The 21649-nt window shown below is 47.4% G+C and overlaps 1 protein-coding gene across 2 annotated transcripts in view; it reads left to right on the top strand.

Moving 5' to 3' along the window:
- Positions 1-381: 381 nt before the first annotated feature.
- klhdc3l (kelch domain containing 3-like) overlaps positions 382-21649 on the top strand; it is a 64869-nt gene continuing 43601 nt past the window's right edge. Inside the window, exons 1-2 of one of the 2 annotated variants that reach the window (XM_078227915.1) lie at positions 382-465; positions 20980-21269. In XM_078227915.1, coding sequence (XP_078084041.1) covers positions 21107-21269 — 163 coding nt within the window. In that variant the 5' untranslated portion in view covers positions 382-465; positions 20980-21106. The remainder of the gene's footprint in view (positions 466-20979; positions 21270-21649) is intronic. The other variant, XM_078227917.1, reaches the window with a different exon arrangement.

Genomic DNA, 21649 nt, shown 5'->3' with positions numbered 1-21649 from the left:
CCAACGATGACTTCTTCCGGATTTATTCCTTTAAAAGAAGAAACTGTTAAAGATTTGGAAATTTATTTAAGTTGGAGTGGAACATCTTCTGCATCCAATGTAAGGATGGATTCCCCCCACGTCTATGCAGGGCACAGGCAGATGCACAATTTTGCCTCACTGACACATCATCAGATAGATATTATATAACATGATCTCTATCTGGCACCCTGCTTTGGGGGCGGGGAGTGGGGATTGGAGGGCTGCAAAGCATTTGGGGAAGAGGTCCTCTTGGCCCTCCAGGGTTGCTGGTTGACCATCCAAGGCTGCAGGAGGCAGCACCGGACGAGACGCTGGGAAAGGCAATATTGACAACTGGGCGGTGCCTCCTGAGCTCCCAGTGGCTTCTTGGCGAGCAGCCGGTCGGGGGGTGGATGCGAGTGGAGAGGAGAGTTTGTCCCCCAGTGTGCTTGCCCTGGATACATGGTATTTAACTTTTTGCTCTTACTCTTTGGGGAGGGGGTGTTGCAGACAGCAGCGCGGGTTTGGAACGCTGACCCAGATTGGGAGACAAATGGATACTTTGTGAATTGTAGCAACTTTAATGCAGCCAGCGGTGCCCTCGCTGTTACTGTGAAATAGAACAGTTCCACTATTCACACCGACTGTTAGATCTCTCAGCAGCACGGTACACCCAGCACCATCCGGTGGACGTGGCTCAAGGGAGGAAATGTCCCAACTTTAGAGCCTGTTGCTAAGTGTTGTTTTTTTTAAAGGGCAGGGTTTGAGCTGCAAGGGGATTCCGCTGCTGACAGCGGAGCTGCTGTTTGTCGCTGACACTCACATTGCTGTGTTGTACCGTGCGGGGAATCCCACACGTGTGGCGACTGTGTGAGCTCACCCTTCAACATGCAATTTTCAACCCTTTCTCCCAGCTGATTTGTCTTCCCCTCGGCCCACTTATGACCTCTCGAGCCCCACTACTTGCGTTTATGTAGCGCCTCTCACGACCGCCTCTCCAGGTGCTTCACAGCCAGTGGAGTACCAGTTTTGAAGCATAGTCGTTATTGTGAGGTAGGAAAGACAGCAGTCAGTATGCTCAAAGCTAACCCCCACAGTCACCAATGTGATAGCGACCAAATCATCTGTTTTTGTGATGGTGGCATAGTGGTTAGCGCTGCTGCCTCACAGCGCCAGGGACCTGGGTTTGATTCCCGGCTTGGGTCACTGTCTGTGTGGAGTCAGCACTTTCTCCCCGTGTCTGCGGGCGCTCTGGTTTCCTCCCACAGTCCGAAAGACGCGCTGGTTAGGTGCATTGGCCATGCTAAATTCTCCCTCTCTGTACCCGAACAGACGCCAGAGTGTGGTGACCAGGGGATTTTCACGGTAAAGACATTGCAGTGTTAATGTAAGCCTGTTGATGACACCAATAAATAAACTTAATGTTTGGTTGAGGAGTAAACACTGGGCAGTTTTCTGGTGATAACTCTGCTGCTCACCTTCCATGATGTGGAGATGCCGGCGTTGGACTGGGGTAAACACAGTAAGGAGTCTAACAACGCCAGGTTAAAGTCCAACAGGTTTATTTGAGTTTGTGTCTTTATATGCCCTGTTTGCTGTTTATGATCAGATCTCCCACTCGCCTGACGAAGGAGCAGCGCTCCGAAAGCTAGTGGCGTTTGCTACCACATAAACCTGTTGGACTTTAACCTGGTGTTGTTAGACTCCTTACTGTGCTCACCTTCCAGCCAGTGTCCTGGGATCTTTCCCATCCGCCCAGGCAGGCAGATGGGTCTTCGGTTTAATATTTCAATCAAACAAACAGCACCCCCCAACAGTGTAGCACTCCCTCAGCACTGCACTGGAGTGTCAGATAAGATTTTTGTGCACAAGCCCTGGAGTGAGACTGAAACCTGGAACCTTGTGACTCAGAGCGAGGCAAGAGTGCTAACAACTAAGGCTGACATTCTTGCACAAGAATCTAGGCTGCCACTCCAATGCAGTACTCGACTGGCGAGCATGTCAACTTTCAGATGAGACATAAAACCGAAGGCCAGTTTACTTTCACTGTTACGCTATTTTGAAAGAGAACGAGGGAAATTCTCACCTCAACAATATCTGTACCTTAATCAACACTATAAAGAAAAATAGATTCTCTGGTCATTATCACATCAGTGTGCTGAAATTGGCTGCTGTATCTTTCCTGCTTATTCCACCCCTCCCCCCCCCCTCCCCTTCCCTTGCCCACTACTACCACTATCGTGGGACCATAATTGACCAGAAGGACCTGGGGTGGAAGTGGGGGATGAGGAGGCCAGGTGCGGGGTGGGGGGTGGGGGGGGGGGGGGGTGAAATAATGCATATCAAGGGGTTTGTGGCAAAGTACAGGGTTTTGATTTGATTTATTATTGTCACATGTATTAGTATACAGTGAAAAGTATTGTGTCTTGCGTGCTATACAGACAAAGCATACCGTTCATAGAGAAGGAAAGAGAGGGTGCAAAATGTAGTGTTGCAGTCATAGCTCGCGTTTAGAGAAAGATCAACTTCATATAAGGGTCGGTCCATTCAGAAGTCTGATGGCAGCAGGGAAGATGCTGTTCTTGAGGGCAGCAGTGGCAAAACTGTGCCTTAAGAATGAAGGAGCAGGAGTCGACCAGATTGCCCTTCGAACCTTTCAGTACAATCACGGTTGATCTCCCTCAACTCCACTTTTCTGCCCACTCCACAATTAACTTGATTCCCTGAGAGATCAAATCTGTCTTTCTCAGCCTTGAGTATAGTCAACGATGGAACATCTAGAACCTTCTGGTGTAGAGAATACCACAAAGATTCACAACCCTTTGACTGGAGAAATTTCTCCTCCTCTGAGACCTAAGTGAGCTGCCCCTTATCCTGAGACTTTCACTCCATTTTGTAGATTCCCAAACCAGAGGAAGAAACCTCTCCGTATCTAACCTGTCGAGCCATTGCAGCAAGTCCAATCTTGTCTTTGCTTAAGGCCTGCGTCTATATACGTGTTTCAACGGACTTCAGCATTCGCACCGTGCACCAACACAGGTTTACTTTAGTTTGATTGAGCTGCTGCATGCATTGTGCAAAAGAACAAACATACAAGAATGTACGGGATTTTAGGAACAGGAAATGCATCTCAGCTTGATGCATCTCACCGTGGCAACGTTTCACCATGTCGATATGACTCAACAGTCAAGCTTGGGAAGAATCACTGTTTTCATACGCAAATAGGTCATGTGGCAAAATTTAAACTGATCTGTAGAGGCTGATTGCAGTATGTTGAAATGCAGTTTGATCTTCGTCACAATGTAAATGTAGTGCCTCATGGAGCAACGCAAAGCCAGTTCTCTTGCCACTTCATAGATGTCGATTTAAAGGCTGATTTAGAATGGATGTGCGTCTTGTTGTTTGCATCAGTTTATTCAAGTTGCAATTTATTACCTAACGAGTGCCTGCTCTTGGTCTGGTCGCCACAGGAAATGAGAGTGGTACACGGCAGAGGGTGCCTGATCGCCCGCAATTGAATCGCCCCCAAGCTACATTTCACAACTTTTTCACCCCTACTCATTCCCATCCTGTAATATCTGAAGCTTGGGAGAAGAGAGCGTCCTGTAATTTTAAAAGGACCTACCATAGTCTGAAAGATAACCCAATATTGGACGTCATGCTAAAGCATTAGTGTCATTTTAGAGTAAACGTTTCTGGCGGGGTAACTTTAACTTTAAGTTTATTTATTAATGTCACAAGTAGGCAAACGTTAACACTGCAGTGAAGTTACTGTGAAAATCCCCTAGTCACCACACTCCGGTGCCTGCTCGGGTACATTTGAGGGTGAATTTTTTTTCGCATGGCCAATGCACCTAACCAGCACGTCTTTCGGACTGTGGGAGGAAACCGGAGCCCCCGGGGGGAAACTCACGCAGCCACGGGGAGAATGTGCAGACTCCGCGCACACAGTCATTCAAGCCCGGAATTGAATCCGGGTCCCTAACCACTGTACCACCGTGCTGCTCTGAACCAGCCAGGAATAATATATACTGCTTTAATCATCAGGGCATATTGGTGATTATCAGTGGATAAGACAAATTTTTAATGGCATTATTTAAAATTTTCTGCCTCCACGTCACTTGAAGGCTGTTTGTGTTTCACCCCACTTTTTAATTTTTCTGCAATCATTTTGATTAATCATTTTTTCTCATGTATTCTGCTTACTTACCTGCCAAATGAGATTCCTTTCCACAACAATTGGGTGTTTCTATTGGTTAAGGGTGCATAATTAATTCAGGATTCTTGATGTGGTGCTGTGGTCAGTTTGGACAAGGTCAGCGTACTGATGGCGATCTGTAAACTGTGCCTGTTACAGTGTACAACAGACTTGAGTAAACTATTTACTCTGATTTATGCTGATCTCGACATTTAAAGTAATAAACCAGAGGCACTGCTTATTTGTTTAAACTTTATTGCAGGACATAATGCAGAGTAAATTAGAACAACTATTCTCTCAGGCAAGTAGGTCAACAGCAAGCGGTTATAGGTTTAAATTATCAGCAGAGGAGAGATAAGCAATGGTTTAATGCCAAGTTCTCAGGATGTGGAATGCTTTATCTGAAAAGGTGGCAGAAGCATTCTATGAATAGTTTTGAAAAGGATTTGACCAGGTGTGTGTGTCTGTGTGTGTGTGTCTGTGTGTGTGTGTCTGTGTGTGTGTGTCTGTGTGTGTGTGTCTGTGTGTGTGTGTCTGTGTGTGTGTGTCTGTGTGTGTGTGTCTGTGTGTGTGTGTCTGTGTGTGTGTGTGTGTGTCTGTGTGTGTGTCTGTGTGTGTGTGTGTGTCTGTGTGTGTGTCTGTGTGTGTGTCTGTGTGTGTGTCTGTGTGTGTGTCTGTGTGTGTGTCTGTGTGTGTGTCTGTGTGTGTGTCTGTGTGTGTGTCTGTGTGTGTGTCTGTGTGTGTGTCTGTGTGTGTCTGTGTGTGTGTCTGTGTGTGTGTCTGTGTGTGTGTCTGTGTGTGTGTCTGTGTGTGTGTCTGTGTGTCTGTGTGTCTGTGTGTCTGTGTGTCTGTGTGTCTGTGTGTGTGTCTGTGTGTGTGTCTGTGTGTGTGTCTGTGTGTGTGTGTCTGTGTGTGTGTGTCTGTGTGTGTGTCTGTGTGTGTGTCTGTGTGTGTGTCTGTGTGTGTGTCTGTGTGTGTGTCTGTGTGTGTGTGTCTGTGTGTGTGTGTCTGTGTGTGTGTGTCTGTGTGTGTGTCTGTGTGTGTGTGTGTGTCTGTGTGTGTCTGTGTGTGTGTCTGTGTGTGTGTCTGTGTGTGTCTGTGTGTGTCTGTGTGTGTCTGTGTGTGTCTGTGTGTGTGTGTCTGTGTGTGTCTCTGTGTGTGTCTGTGTGTGTGTGTCTGTGTGTGTGTCTGTGTGTGTGTCTGTGTGTGTGTGTCTGTGTGTGTGTCTGTGTGTGTGTCTGTGTGTGTGTCTGTGTGTGTGTCTGTGTGTGTGTCTGTGTGTGTGTCTGTGTGTGTGTCTGTGTGTGTGTCTGTGTGTGTGTCTGTGTGTGTCTGTGTGTGTGTCTGTGTGTGTGTGTGTCTGTGTGTGTCTGTGTGTGTGTGTGTGTGTCTGTGTGTGTGTCTGTGTGTGTGTGTGTGTGTGTCTGTGTGTGTGTGTCTGTGTGTGTGTGTCTGTGTGTGTGTGTCTGTGTGTGTGTGTCTGTGTGTGTGTGTCTGTGTGTGTGTCTGTGTGTGTGTCTGTGTGTGTGTCTGTGTGTGTGTCTGTGTGTGTCTGTGTGTGTCTGTGTGTGTCTGTGTGTGTGTGTGTCTGTGTGTGTGTGTGTGTCTGTGTGTGTGTGTGTCTGTGTGTGTGTGTGTCTGTGTGTGTGTGTCTGTGTGTGTGTGTCTGTGTGTGTGTGTCTGTGTGTGTGTGTCTGTGTGTGTGTGTCTGTGTGTGTGTGTGTGTGTCTGTGTGTGTGTGTCTGTGTGTGTGTGTCTGTGTGTGTGTGTCTGTGTCTGTGTGTCTGTGTGTGTGTGTGTGTGTGTGTGTGTGTGTGTGTGTGTGTGTGTGTGTGTGTGTGTGTGTGTGTGTGTCTGTGTGTGTGTGTCTGTGTGTGTGTGTCTGTGTGTGTGTGTCTGTGTGTGTGTCTGTGTGTGTGTGTCTGTGTGTGTGTGTCTGTGTGTGTGTGTCTGTGTGTGTGTGTCTGTGTGTGTGTGTGTCTGTGTGTGTGTGTCTGTGTGTGTGTGTCTGTGTGTGTGTGTCTGTGTGTGTGTGTCTGTGTGTGTGTGTCTGTGTGTGTGTGTCTGTGTGTGTGTGTGTCTGTGTGTGTGTGTGTCTGTGTGTGTGTGTGTCTGTGTGTGTGTGTGTCTGTGTGTGTGTGTGTCTGTGTGTGTGTGTGTCTGTGTGTGTGTGTGTCTGTGTGTGTGTGTCTGTGTGTGTGTGTGTGTCTGTGTGTGTGTGTGTGTCTGTGTGTGTGTGTGTGTCTGTCTGTCTGTGTGTGTGTCTGTCTGTGTCTGTCTGTGTCTGTCTTTCAGGATTATTTTTAAAATTCTTTCATAGGATGTGGGCATCGCTGGCAAGGTCAGTATTTGGTGTTGATCCTTAATTGCTCTTGAACTGAGTGACTTGCCACGCCATTGCTGAGGGCAGTTAAGAGTCAACCACTTCACTGTGGATCTGGAGTCACATGTAGGCCAGACCAGGTAAGGACAGCAGATTTCCTTCCCTAAAGGACATAAGTGAACCAGATGGGTTTCATGGTCACATTACTGGGACTAGCTTGTTCATTCGAGATTATTACCTGAATTTATGGGAGGTGATGGCCTAGTGATATTATCTCTGGACTATTAATCTAGAAACTCAGCTAATATTCTGGGGATCCGGGTTTGAATCCCGCCACGGCAGATGGTGGAATTTGAATTCAATATAAAATATCTGGAATTAAGAATCTACTGTTGACCATGAAATGATTGTCGTAAAAACCCATCTGGTTCACTAATACCCTTTAGGGAAAGAAATCTGCCATCCTTACCTGGTCTGGCCTACAAGTGACTCCAGAGCCACAGCAATGTGGTTGATTCTCAACTGTCCTCTAAGGGCAACTAGGGTTGGGCAATAAATGCTGGCCAGCCAGCCACGCCCATGTCCTATGAATGAAATAAAATAAAATAAAATTTCAGCCGCTGCCAGTATGGTATTTGAGCCCTTGTCTCCAGAATATTGGATTCTTGATCCAGTGACATTACCACTACACCACTAAAGTTTAAACTTTATAAAGTTTAACCAGCCTTTGTGTTGCCACGGTTATTTAACTTCAGAGCGACACCTCCGAGTGGTCTTCTCATGTTAGGTGTAATGATTCAAATGCTGTGCATATTTCAAATATTCTCTTTGTGGACGACACAGAAAAAAGATAAAGAATCTGACGTTTTGGTGGTTATTCTTTCCCATTCACTCAGACAGTTGAACGCAATTTGCTAATTGTCGCTCCTCAGATTATACATTAGTGTCCCATCGAACTTTCATAGAATTGTAAAATCCCTACAGTACACAAGGAGGCCATTCGGCCCATTGAGTCTGTACCGACCACAATCCCAACCAGGCCCTATTCACGTAACCCCACACAGTTACCTTGCTAATCCTCCTGATACTAGGGTCAATTTAGCATGGCCAATCAACCTAACCTCCACATTTATGGAATGTGGGAGGAAACCTGATCACCTGGAGGAAACCCATGCAGACACGGGGAGAACGTGCAATCTCCAGACAGACCGTGACCTTCAGCCGGAATTGAACCCGGGTCCCTGGTGCTGTGAGACAGAAGTGCTAACCACCGTATCGCCGTGCTGCCCTTTGCACGTGATTGTTGTGTGAAACACACACACTTTGCACAACATTATAAAGACAGAACCAGGAAGGACGAAGGGCAGTTTAATAAGCTGTCACTGGACAGTAGGAATGTAGTAGTTTTAATAAGAAGTGAAAGGAAGAGGGGAAACAAATTAACCACATTAAAGTAATTTTGAAATCCCCCAAGTTCAACTCTGGATGGATTTTGCAAGTGGGGATGTTTGATGTATAGATAGGAGGGTTAAGGTCGGGAGTGCTGTCACAATGCACTCTTGCTAAAACTATACAATTATACACAGCAAAACTGTACAACAGAGGCCAGCATGCACCTTCAGTTTAAACTGTAATTCTTAATTCATCTGCTGCAGAATCCACGTAAGATCCAACTGGCCCTGTGTCCCCTGCAAAGGACATCATTCCTTCACTATGCATGTGCAGACAGATGTTGGTGGCCATCTTGCATTGGTTGAAGACACAATGTTAAATTCAGGCTCCCATTTGCCCATCAGGTCAGATATAAGCAATTCCTTGGAATTCCTTGCAGAAGCGTGGGGAGTTTTCCCAGTAACCTGGTCAGCATTCATCCCTTAAACACATGAAAACTGATCCATTGGTTTTTTAGCACCTGTGGAGAGAGAGAGAACAGAGCTGATGTTTTAAGTGTGGATGAGTCTTTGACGAAAAGTCATCCAGACTTGAAACGTTGGCTCTGTTCCCTTTCCACAGATGCTGTCAGACTTGTTGAGATTTTCAAGCATTTTCTGTTTTGGTTTCAAATTCCAGCATCCGCAGTAATTTGCTTTTATCAGCTGGTCTTTTCCTTGGTGTTGCATGCAAACTATAAACCCACCAACATCTCTTTTGTGTCTTCCTTTTATAAATTCCCAAGCTCTTTTCTCATGGCTGCAGTTGCCAACCTTTAAGTTGTCACAAACATCATTATGAGTTCAGAGAGAAATGAAATTGCCAGCGTTTCAATTGAGTATTTTTGATTTGATCCTTTTGGGACCTAAAATACTTAAGGGACCTTTGAGGCTTCAGCAGCATACATCATGTTATGTGGCTTCTGCAATACATAGTGTGTTGTATCTTCTACCGTTGACTGCAAGGCGCTTTGAATTTCCTGTTTTTGTTCCATACACAATGCCACAGAAAGTCATTTACATGAAATAAATAATTGTTCTCATCAGTTCAATGTCTTTTAGTTGCTGCTGGGCGTACTTGGCAGATGCGAGTAGGATTGTATTACTTAATTAAGCAGGTAACACGTGGCGCATTAATTCCATGAGTCACTTCCCTCTCTGAGGCCAGCAGTACATCGACATGGTGTTGATGGGCTATCACCATGACACAAGGGTGGATTGTACACAAACCATTTACTCCAGAGTGTTCAGTTCATTATACTGTGAACCAGGACACAGGCGCGTCATTAACAATCCTTTGTATATCTACTTCTGTCTCGATCTCTCCCTTCTGGCAAACAAATAATACGTTATATCGGCAAGACCTAGATTCTGGGGTCAGCAGCGAAGCAATAGCACTCACATCTGACCTCTAAGAAAACTACCCACAAAGATCCAATGATCTCTCTGCTGTACCTTTCCTCTTTCACAAATGCATTTTAAATCTGGCAGCAGATCAAGGGCATCTCCAGGTACATTGATGTTGGCAAGCAAGATAGAACCATAGACCATAGAAAATTACAGCTCAGAAACAGGCCTTTTGGCCCTTCTTGTCTGTGCCGAATCATTTTTTGCCTAGTCCCACTGACCTGCACTTGGACCATATCGCTCCACACCCCTCCCATCCATGAACCCGTCCAAGGTTTTCTTTATCTGGCAGCTCATTCCACACTCCCACCACTCTCTGCGTGAAGAAGCCCCCCCTAATATTCCCTTTAAACTTTTCTCCTTTCACCCTTAACCCATGCTCTCTGGTTTTTTTCTCCCCTAGCCTCAGTGGAAAAAGCCTGCTTGCATTCACTCTATTAATACCCATCAAAATCTTATACACCCCAATCAAATCTCCCCTCATTCTTCTACGCTCCAGGGAATAAAGTCCCAACCTATTCAATCTCTCTCTGTAACTCAGCTTCTCAAGTCCCGGCAACATCCTTGTGAACCTTCTCTGCACTCTTTCAACCTTATTTACATCCTTCCTGTGTAACTAGGTGATCAAAACTGTACACAATACTCCAAATTCGGCCTCACCAATGCCTTATATAACCTTACCATAACACTCCAACTTTTATACTCGATACTCCGATTTATAAAGGCCAATGTACCAAAGGCACTCTTTACGACCCTATCCACCTGTGACGTCACTTTTAGGGAATTCTGTACCTGTATTCCCAGATCCCTCTGTTCAACTGCACTCTTCAGAGTCCTACCATTTACCCTGTACATTCTTCTTTGGTTTGTCCTTCCAAAGTGCAATATCTCTCACTTGTCTGCATTAAATTCCATTTGCCATTTTTCAGCCCATTTTTCTAGTTGGTCCAAATCCCTCTGCAAGCTTTGAAAACCTTCCTCACTGTCCACTACACCTCCAATCTTTGTATCATCAGCAAATTTGCTGATCCAATTTACCACATTATCATCCAGATCATTGATATAGATGACAAACAACAATGGACCCAACACCGATCCCTGCGGCACACCACTAGTCACAGGCCTCCAGTCAGAGAAGCAATCCTCCACAACCACTCTCTGGCTTCTTCCATTGAGCCAGTGTCTAATCCAATTTACTACCTCCCCATGTATACCCAGCGACTGAACCTTCCTAACTAACCTCCCATGAGGGACCTTGTCAAAGGCCTTGCTGAAATCCAGGTAGACAACATCCACCGCCTTCCCTTCATCCACTTTCCTGGTAACCTCCTCGAAAAACTCTAATAGATTGGTCAAACATGACCTACCACGCACAAAGCCATGTTGACTCTCCCTAATAAGTCCCTGTCTATCCAAATATTTGTAGATCCTATCCCTTATCACACCTTCCAATAACTTGCCCACCACCGACGTCAAACTTACTGGCCTATAATTTCCCGGATTTCTTTTGGAACCTTTTTTAAACAACGGAACAACATGAGCCACCCTCCAATCATCCGGTTCATCCGGAAGTATTCTCATAGACAGCAAATCAGGAATTCAAAAGCACCAAATTCCTTTTATTTTTCTTTAATTTTCAGAAAACAGAATAAATTTTCTGATTAAATTTCGATAGAATAAAATATAACATCATAAGTCGTAATAGGAGTTGGCCAATCGGCCCATCAAACCAGTTCTGCCATTCCATGAGATCATGGCTGGTCTCATTGTGGCATTAATTCAATTTTGCTGCCCATCCCCCCCCCCCGATACCCTTTCACTTCCCTTTGATTAAAAAAATCTCCCCAACTCATCCTTGAATATATTTATTGACCCAGCCTCCACTGCTGGAAGAGAATTCCAAAGACTAGGTTCACTAGGATGATCCCCGGTATGGAGGGATTGTCATATGAGGAAAAGTTAAACAGGATGCTCCCTCCACCCACATTATCTGTACCTTTAAGACCTGGCTGGCTGTAGAGATTTGCATTCTAATTAGTATTCTGTAACTTGATTTCTGTGTCTGTGCACTGTTGGAGAACAGATATCCACTCCATCTGACGAAGGAGCTGTGCTCCGAAAGCTTATGGTATTTGCTACCAAATAAACCTGTTGGACTTTAACCTGGTGTTGTGAGACTTCTTACTGTGCCCACCCCAGTCCAACGCCGGCATCTCCACATCCTGTTAATAAAGGCCAGGATATTGCCTCATTTATTAACTGCTTTCTACCCCAGTCCTGCTACCTTCTGCTCCTGCAGCCCTTTAAGAGTATTACCCTTTATTTTCTATTGTCTCTCCAAGTTCTTCCGACCAAAATGCATCCTCTTTATCTGCCACCCATTGCAGGACCATATCCCCCTTCCTACCTAAGTCATTGGTACCATTGGTACCAGAGCAATGTGGACCATGAGCTCTGTCTGTTCACCCTCCTGCAGTAGAATGTCCTGCAGAGGCTTTGTGACATCCTTCACCCTGGTACCAGGGAGGCAGCCCGCTAATCCTGGAGTCACGTCTATGGCCACAGAAAGCACGTCGGCCATTAGGTGACTTGGTGATTTGTGATCGGTGTCTTTCCTTGTATTTATTTTTACAAGCTGCTCTTCTTTAAACAGTTCACTGTGTGTGTGTGGTTAGCTGGTGAAGTAGGTAGATCTCTGTCTGTCGCAGTTTCCTGTCGCTGTGACAATGTGTGGCCTACAGACGTTGCTATCAGTTTCGGTGGTGTAATGACGGTGAATGCTGACAGGATCAACCGCAAAATCTGCCCCCTTAGGATTTGCAGCAAACTTTAAAAAAAAGTTCATGTACAGCATTGTAGAAATAAACTGTTACTTTATGTATAATAATAAGGGACATAGGGATTGGGTAGACAGTCAACACCTTTCCCCAAAGGTAGGGAGCGTCTGGAACGAGCTGCCAAAGGCAGTAGTAGAGGCGGGTGCAATTTTGTCTTTTAAAAAGCATTTAGACAGTTACATGGGTAAGATGGGTATAGAGGGATATGGGCCAAATGCGGGCAATTGGGACTAGCTTAGAGATGAACACTGGATGGCATGGACAAGTTGGGCCGAAAGACCTGTTTCCATGCTGTAAACCTCTATGACTCTAGTTATGTAGCATCTTTTCATACCATGGGACATCCTAGGAGAAGGTTGTCCCAAGAAAGCCTTCGAGCCACAGGCTGTCCCACCAGTGCTTGTACCAGGCCAGCCAATCGCCACAGTGAACCCTTTAATAAAAAACTCGAAGGTACCATACTGTGAGTTACTCTCGGGTTTGTGACGCTTCGAGGATTTGTGGATCTTCCCGCCAATTTCTCTGGATACTGATATTTTAAGGTGAAGAGTGGGTGTGGGGCTGTGTCTGTGCTGCTGGGAGCGACAGAGTGATCAGGACAGGATCGGGAACCGGGGGTGTGGAACAGTCTGAAATTGACCACCACATGAAGGGACTGATGAATGAGAGGGAAGGAGAGAGAGAGGGGGAAGGGAGAGAGAGAGAGAGGGGGGGCGGGGGGGGGGGGGAGGGGAGAAGAGGGAGACAGAGACAGAGAGAGGGGAGGAGCGAGGAGAGAGAGGCAGGGCATGGGCAGAGAGATCACGCGGGGAGAGGGAAAGGGGGGAAGAGAGATGGGGAGGAGGCAGAAGGAGAGAAGGAGGGGAGGGAAGGAGGCAGGGAGGGGGGGAAATCATAGAATCCCTACAGCACAGAAGGAGGTCATTTAGCCCATCGAGCCGGCACCACCGACAGTCCCACCCAGGCCCTATCCTCAGACAGTCACCCAAGGCCAGAATTGAACCTGGGTCTGTGACGCTGTGAAGCAGCAGTGCTAGCCACTGTGCCGCCCAGACAGATGGGGGCAGGCAGGGGAGAGAGGTGGGGAAGGCTGTGAGAAAGAGGGGGAGGAGAGAGGGAGGAGGCAGATGAGGGAGAGAGAGGTGGAGGAAGCAGGGCAAGAGAGAGAGGTGGAGGGTGGGGCAGTGGGGGGGGGTGGTTAGGGAGTGTGAGAGGGAGGGGAGAGAGAGGAATTGAGGAAGGAAAAAAAGTGTGTAGGAGGGTTGAGAGAGTGAGGGGGTTAGAATCATAAAAGAATTATAGAATCCCTACAGTGCAGAAGGAGGCCATTCGGCCATTGGAGCCTGCACCAACAACTATCCCACCCAGGCCCTATCCCCCCACGTATTTACCCTACTAATCCCCCGGACACGAAGGAACAATTTAACACGGCCAATCAACCTAACCCGTGCGCTTTTGGACTGTGGGAGGAAACTGATGCACCCGGAGGAAGCCCACGCAGACTCGGGGAGACATAGGTAGTCACCCAAGGCCGGAATTGAATCCAGGTCCCTCGCGCTGTGAGGCAGCAGTGCTAAGCGCTGTGAGGCAGCAATGCTAACCACTGTGCCACCATGTGGCCTCTTTGAGAGAAAGAAAATTACCCTTTGCCCTTCACTCCTACAGTTTGGTCACCACTCCCTGCCAACCCCCTGGTGCGTTGTTCTGTCAAAAGCCCCTTGTCCGTCCCCCCCCCCCCGGCAACACACACACATGCACCCCACCCCATCCTAGATCACTTAACATCGAATGAAGCACTTCTTGAAGCGTAGTCGTCTTTAACCTGGTGTTGTGAGACTTCTTACTGTGTAAACATGACAGCCAGTCTAGATTTGTACCATACCACCAATACCCTGTTATGGATGAGAGTTAAAATGTTGGATCCAGTGCTATTTGTTATACCCTCGCAAAGGTCTGAACACATTCTTGTTACAAAACTATATGAAAAGTAAGCTCATTTGGATTTCAGTTGCTTTGGGAGGATGTTGGGCAACAGCTGTTGCGTTGAAGGAGAAGGAATGGCTAAAGGGAGTAAGCTCAGTTCTTGCTCAGAGTACTCCTGACAATGTTGCAACCAGAATTGAGACCTCGAATATGTAGAATGGGTTAGCTGGTGTGTCCTGCAGTGTCTGCACTGCAAGTAACGAGAGAGGGATGGGGAATGAGAGACAATTCCAACTGTTTTTGGTGTTGATCTGAAGGCAAAAAAAGCTGGGAATGAGATTCTCCCACCCGATAGCGTGGTTAGAAACTTGCATAGTTTGAAGGTGCGCCCAGTTATTGCTTAGGGTTGCCAACTCTGGCTGGGCATAATCCGGGAGGTGGCGACGGAGGTGAGGCTGCAGCTGACTGGGTGACACGAGGAGGGGAATTTCTTCACTGGTCCAATTTCCCGTCCATCCCATCAACTCATCCCATTTCCTTTGGCAGCTCTCCCAGATTCAAGTTTTTTTGGACACAAGTGCCTCTTTTGTTTTGGCCTTTGCAATGTTGAATTCTAGATTCTTCCCTGAGTTGTGTTCAAGGTCCCATGATGAGAAGAAAGCAAATTAAACAACAAAATCAATAAATCAACTGGAGTAAAGAAAATCACTGACTCCTTCCCATTCACCGTCTCTTCAGGGTTGAAGTAACACACTCGACCTTCGGGGACAGGCCTAAGAAAGGCCCAGGCTTTAAACAGGGCCTGGGTCATCATTTCCTCCTCGGTTGCTACCTGTTTCACCCGTGTTTCTAGCTCTTGTCAAGTCAAACGTTTTTTCAAGAGAATTAAAGCGACTTCACAAACAAAAAGTTGTGAAATCACTGATTACACTATCTTAGGACAAAGTAACCCTTTTAGGCCGTTTTACTCAATGTAATTTGATTTACTATTGTTACATGCATGTGGATTCAGTGAGAAGTATTGTTTCTTATGCGCTTTGCAGACAAAACATAGCGTTCATAGAGTACAGAGGGAAGAAGGAAGGGAGAATGTAGTGTTACAGTCATAGCTAGGGTGTAGAGAAAGATCAGCTTGGTAGTTCCATTCAAAAGTCTGATGGCAGCAGGGAAGAAGCTGTTCTTGAGTTGGTTGGTACGTGATCTCAGACTCTTGTATCTTTTTCCCAACTGAAGAAGGTGGAAAAGAGAATGTCCGGGGTGCGTGGGATCCGTGCGAGGCTGCGGGGAGTTTAGACAGAGTCAATGGATGGGAGGCTGGTTTGAGTGATGGACTGGGCTGCATTCACAACCCTTGCGGTCTTGGGCAAAGCAGGAGCAATACCAAGCTGTGATATATCTGGAAAGGATACTTTCTATGGTGCATCTGTAAGAATTGGTGAGTGTTGTCGTGGTAATTTTCATAACCCAGTTGCAAAGCAGGCAACAGTGCTCCCTCTTATCTCGAATCCTGGGCCTTCCTCGCAGCCATTTGTCAAGCATTTTTAGGCTGGTCACTGCACGCTGTGAAGTTTCCAGGCAAGGGCAGTTGAAAGTTCAAACAGTTGCCCTTTGCTTCACCATTCGCTCCTTTACCTCCTGACTCAAAATCCTTCTTGGTTCTTCTCAACTGGAAGTATGGACAGCGTTGTCGGGGGAAGAACAGGCAGTGATGTTCGTGAGCGCAGTGCGCGTGCACGGTCATGTCGGTTATGATCTATGTTATCGTGCTGCACCAGTGCGGCCGCTGCAAGCGCAATTATCACCATTCATGAATGGGCTGTGGCCGGGGACCACGAGTTACAGAATCGAATCACAGAATTGTCATTTTAAAATCTCCCGGATTGCTTTCATCAAATCCCAACACTGCAGAAGCAGGCCATTCAGCCCATCGAGTCTGCACTGACCCTCCAACAGAGCATCTTACCGAGGCCCCATCCCCGTAACTCCCAAGTGTTTACCCTGCTAATCTCCATAAGCTACACATCTTGCGACACTAAGGGGCAAATTAGCATGGCCAGTCCACCTAACCCGCACATCTTTGGAGTGTGGGAAGAAACCGGAGCACCCGGAGGAAACCCACACAGACGGTGGGGCGAGAACATGCAAACTCCACACAGACAGTGACCCAAGGCTGGAATCAAACCCGGTCCTTGGCGCTGTGGGGCAGCAGTGCCACCTAATAACCATTAGGAGGCTGATGGCGAAGCTGGTAGTCTGACAGCCATTTAAGAACGGTTGACAAACCCTACTTATCATTTAGGGATGGAATTGCAGGGATTAGCACTGAGGTAGCTAGAGGCACATTGGCCACTGTCAAAGCAGTAAAAATCAGAGTTAACTCCAAGCCAGAGTTGGAGGAGGGAAGAGATGTCGGAAAGGTAAATGGCGCTGGAGGAAGTTGTAGAGTTCGGAAGAGGTGAGTCCATGGGTGGGATTTGAAAATGAAGATGAGAATTTTAAAATCGAGGCGTTACCAGGCTGGGAGCCAAAGTAGATTAGTGGACATCAGGACAAAGGCTGATTGGAAATTGGTGCGAATTCGGATGTGGGCCGCAGAGATTTAGGTGGACTTAAGTTTAAGGATGTTGCAAGGTTGGGAATATGGAATAGGTTAGAGATAACAAATGCATGGAGGAGCCTTAATAAGTTTTTAAGTTTATTTATTAGTGTCACAAGTCAGCTTAGATTAACACTGCAATGCAGTTACTGTGAAAATCCCCGAGTCGCCACACTCTGTCGCCAGTTCGGGTACACTGAGGGAGAGTTGAGCATGGCTGATGCACCCAACCAGCACGTCTTTCGGACTGTGGGAGGAAACCTGAGCACCCGGAGGAAACCCACGCAGACACGGGGAGAGCGTGCAGACTCCACACGGATAGTGACACAAGCCAGGAATTGAACCTGGGTCCCTGGCGCTGTGAGGCAGCAGTGCTAACCACTGTGCCACCAATAATACAGTGGTAAAGGCGGGAGGGAGGGATTGAGGAACAGAGAGACTGGGGATGGGTAAGAGCTCACTATTTTTCGAATGTGACAGAGCATGTTGAGAAGTCTGTTGGCAAAATAAAACATATGGGATGCTTGGGTTTATTAATTCAGAAATTGGAGACAAAAGTAAAGAATCTTTTTAGTGCACTGGCAGTGTGTTCAGTTCTGAGCACTGCATTTTAGAAAGGGTGTCGAGAGCTTGGGTTTGGTGCAGAAGCGTTAACTAGAACGGTGTCGGGGTTGAGGGGACTTCACTTGTGTAAAAAGACTGGGAGAGCTTAAAGCAGGGGAGGCTTTTGATAGAAGTGTTCAAAATCATAAATGGTTTGATAGAGCAAGTATGACAAAACTGAACCCAGTGGCAGAAAGGTTGGTAACTAGAGGGCACAGATTGAAGGTAATTGGCAGAGGCAATATGACGACATTATTTTTTACGGTGAGTTGTTGTGATTTAGAATGTGCTGCCTAAAAGCTGCTGGAAGCAGATTCAATAGGAACTTTCAACTGAAAATTCAATGCGTAGGTGAAGGGGAAAAAGCCATGGGAAATGACTTGGGGTGGCCAGGGACTGGGGTTCGATTCCTGACTTGAGTCACTCTGTGTGGAGTTTGCACGTTCTCCCCATGGGTTTCCTCCGGTTGCTCTGGTTTCCTCCCACAGTCCGAAAGACGTGCTGGCTAGGTGCATCGGTTATGCTAAATTCTCCCTCCGTGTACCCGAACAGGCGCTGGAGTATGGCAACAAGGGGATTTTCACAGTAACTTCATTGCAGTGTTAATATAAACCTAATTGTGGCACTAATAAATAAACTTTAAACATTGGCGAGTGGGATTAATTGGACACCTCGACCAAAATGTTAGCACAGTCGCAGTGGGCCAAATAGCCTCATTCTTTTCCATAGCTTTGAGAATTTCCCCTGCAGATGAGATTGAGAAGCTGGAACACGGGCATTCAAAATTGGAATGTTCTAGAATGTGGGGAGAATGCTGTGAAACGATGGGGCCAGTGGCAGTTTGAAGGGGTCAGCGGCTAATCTGTCACCGCGAGTGCTTCCCCCACCCTGTGAAGCCAGCCTCCCCCACTATCCCCCCCACCCTGTGAAGCCAGCCTCCCCCACTATCCCCCCCACCCTGTGGAGCCAGCCTCCCCCACTATCCCCCCCCACCCTGTGGAGCCAGCCTCCCCCACTATCCCCCCCACCCTGTGAAGACAGCCTCCCCCACTACCCCCCTTGTGAAGCCAGCCTCCCCCACTACCCCCCTTGTGAAGCCAGCCTCCCCCACTACCCCCCTTGTGAAGCCAGCCTCCCCCACTACCCCCCCCACCCTGTGAAGCCAGCCCCCCCCACTACCCTCCCCACCCTGTGAAGCCAGCCCCCCCCACTACCCCCCCCCCACCCTGTGAAGCCAGCCCCCCCCCCACTACCCTCCCCACCCTGTGAAGCCAGCTTCCCCAGCACCCCCCCACTCTGTGAAGCCAGCCTCCCCCACTACCCCCCCTCCCCCCCTTGTGAAGCCAGCCTCCCCACTACCCCCCCCCCCCACCCTGTGAAGCCAGCCTCCCCCTCTCCCCCCACCCTGTGAAGCCAGCCTCCCCCTCTCCCCCCACCCTGTGAAGCCAGCCTCCGAAACCGACAAAGGCCTGAACCAGCTGTGTTAAACTGCTCACCCGAATTCCCACTGCTACAGAGCTGAGAGGTCAAAGGTAGTACATGTGCTCATAATTAGTGACCCTATTTTGGCCGTTAACATTTATATCTGGACAACTGCTTGGCTGGTAAAGTTCCCCTCTTCCCCTTCACCAAATTCTAGAGAGGCTGAAAGTAAATACTTTTTGTATTCATTCATTGGCTGTAGGTTTCACTGGCTGGGCCAGCGATTATTGCCCATTCTTGGTTGCCCTAGAGCTGAGTGGCTTGCGAGGCCATTTCAGAGGGGCAGTTAAGAATCAACCGCATTGCTGTGGGCCCGTATAGAGGCCAGACTAGGTAAGGGTGGCAGATTTCCCGAAAGTACCCAGATGGGCTTTCAACCTTAGTCACTAGATTTTTGTGATTTCAGCTATTTTTAAAGGGACTTTGCCATTTAAGATGCCCTGGATTGAATCTGAGTCGCGTGTTGTGTTCATACATTACACACGGATTATCAGGTGGGTGGAAGAGGTGTACAGAGAGAAGGTGCAGATTCAAAGGCAAGTCGGTGCGGGTCGATCTGTTTTTTTACCAAGAAGATAAGGCAGGCTTTGTTGTTCCTATAAACTCTTAAGGTTTCAGTTGAAGGCAACGTAAGTAACTTCCAACTGTCAAAATGTGGGGACCATAGAATCCCCACAATGCAGAAGGAGGCACTTCGGCCCATCGAGTTTGCACTGAATCTCTGACGGATTCAGCTCTCCGCTGCCCTGGAGCGGCACAATGGCACAGTGGTTAGCACTGCTGCTTCACAGTACCAGGGACCCCAGTTCAATTCCCAGCTTGGGTCACTGTCTGCGTGGAGTCTGCCATTCTCTCCCGTGTCTGCGTGGGTTTCCTCCAGGTGCTCCGGTTTCCTCCCACAATCCAAAGACGTGCAGGTTAGGTGTGCATTGGCCATGCTAAATTCTCCCTCAGTGTACCCGAACAGGCGCTGGAGTGTGGGGGATTTTCATGGTAACTTCATTGCAATGTTAATGTAAGCCTGCATGTAACAAATAAATAAACTTTAACTTTTATTTGTCCCCGTAACCCCACACATTTACAATGGCTAATCCACCTAACCCGCACATAGAGTCATAGAGGTTTACAGCATGGAAACATATACTGGGAGAGTGCTGAGGCCTTTGCCCAGGACTCTGACTGTGCCTTGCCCATGCCGCCCTTTTTTTAAAAACCCCTAAACTAATCCCAATTGCCCGCATTTGGCCCATAACCCTCTATATCCATCTTACCTATGTAACTGTCCAAATGCTTTTTAAGGGACAAAATTGTACCTGCCTCTACTACTACCTCTGGCAGCTTGTTCCAGACACTCACCACCCTCTGTGTGGAAAAAATTGCCCCTCTGGATACTTTTGTATCTCTCCCCTCTCACCTTAAACCTATGCCCTCTAGTTTTAGACTCCCCTACCTTTGGGAAAAGGTACTGACTCGCTAATCTATGCCCCTCATTATTTTATAGACCACTATAAGATCACCCCTCAGCCTCCTACGCTTCAGAGAAAAAAATCCCAGTCAATCCAGCCTCTCCTTATGACTCAAACCATCAAGTCCCGGTAGCATCCTAGTAAATCTTTTCTGCACTCTTTCTAGTTTAATAATATCCTTTCTATAATAGGGTGACCAGAACTGTTCACAGTATTCCAAGTGTGGCCATACCAATGTCTTGTACAACTTCAACAAGACTTCCCAACTCCTATGGACTGTGGGTGGAAACCTACGCAGACACAGCAAAAATGTTCAAATTCCACACCGATAATCACCCAAGGCTGCAACTGGTCCCTGGCGCTGTGAGGCAGCAGTGTGAACTACTGTGCCACCCTGCCACCCCATGACGGGATGTGTGTCAGTAAATTGGCATGCCTTTTAGATGTGTTTCATTGAGATCGTTGTAACTTTGCCGTTCAGGATTTCTTAACATCTACAAAATCCATCATCTCTGTTGAGTTTACTCTTGAGTGTTTTAACCAAGCTCTGGTTAAAGTCCCATGCATGAGGCATTGACACTGTTTTTCTCTCCACAGGTGCTGCCAGGCTTGCCGCGTGTTTCCAGCATTTTCTGTTTTCTAATTTGAGAGTTTCAGCTTGTATTCTGCACCCCGAGTGAGAAATGATTGGTAACCTCCTGCTGTTGTTCCTAGAGCATCCTGTGACGTTCATCCAGATGGTTTTGGCTGAAGTTTGAGTACTGGATTCTGGGGGAAAGCAGCATGGTGGTTCACCAGCCACCGGCCATTTGGGAAATAACCTGGTTGTGACAAGAACGTTATGCAGAAAGGAATTGGGCAACCTGTGTGGAGGCAGCTCCCCCAGTCTAGAGCAGCACCGGTGGAACGATACAAGCATGGCTGCTGCACCTACGAGGGATATGTCTATCTTTATGGTGGTCGGAGGCAAAATGGGCTGAAGGACTTTTGGAGGTACAACATTGGTAAGATGTCGGGTTTCCATTGGATTTGTATCGCTGGCTATCTCTTGTGACGTGTTACCATGATCAAATTTGAGCTAACGGTACCTGAATAAGGATTAACGTAACTTGTTTACACTCGTTGCTTGAGGTCAGACCTGACCTGACCTGACCTGAACTGAGGTGAGGAACACAGGAATTAGGAACAGAAGTTGGCAAATTCAACCCTTTGAGTTTGCTCCGCCATTCAATCAGATCATGGCTGATCTCTCCCTGCTCTCAAATCCAGCTCCCTACCTCTTCCCCAAATCCCTTTAACCTGGCTTTTTTAATCAGAAATATATCTATCTCCTCCTTGAAATCATTTAATGATTCAGACATCACCACGCTTTGGGTTGGACTGG

The sequence above is a fragment of the Mustelus asterias genome, chromosome 14 (genome assembly GCF_964213995.1).
Source record: "Mustelus asterias chromosome 14, sMusAst1.hap1.1, whole genome shotgun sequence".
In the NCBI taxonomy this organism is placed as follows: Eukaryota; Metazoa; Chordata; class Chondrichthyes; order Carcharhiniformes; family Triakidae; genus Mustelus; species Mustelus asterias.
Note: the sequence above shows the minus strand (reverse complement) of the source record. Positions and strands in the feature narration are given on the sequence as shown.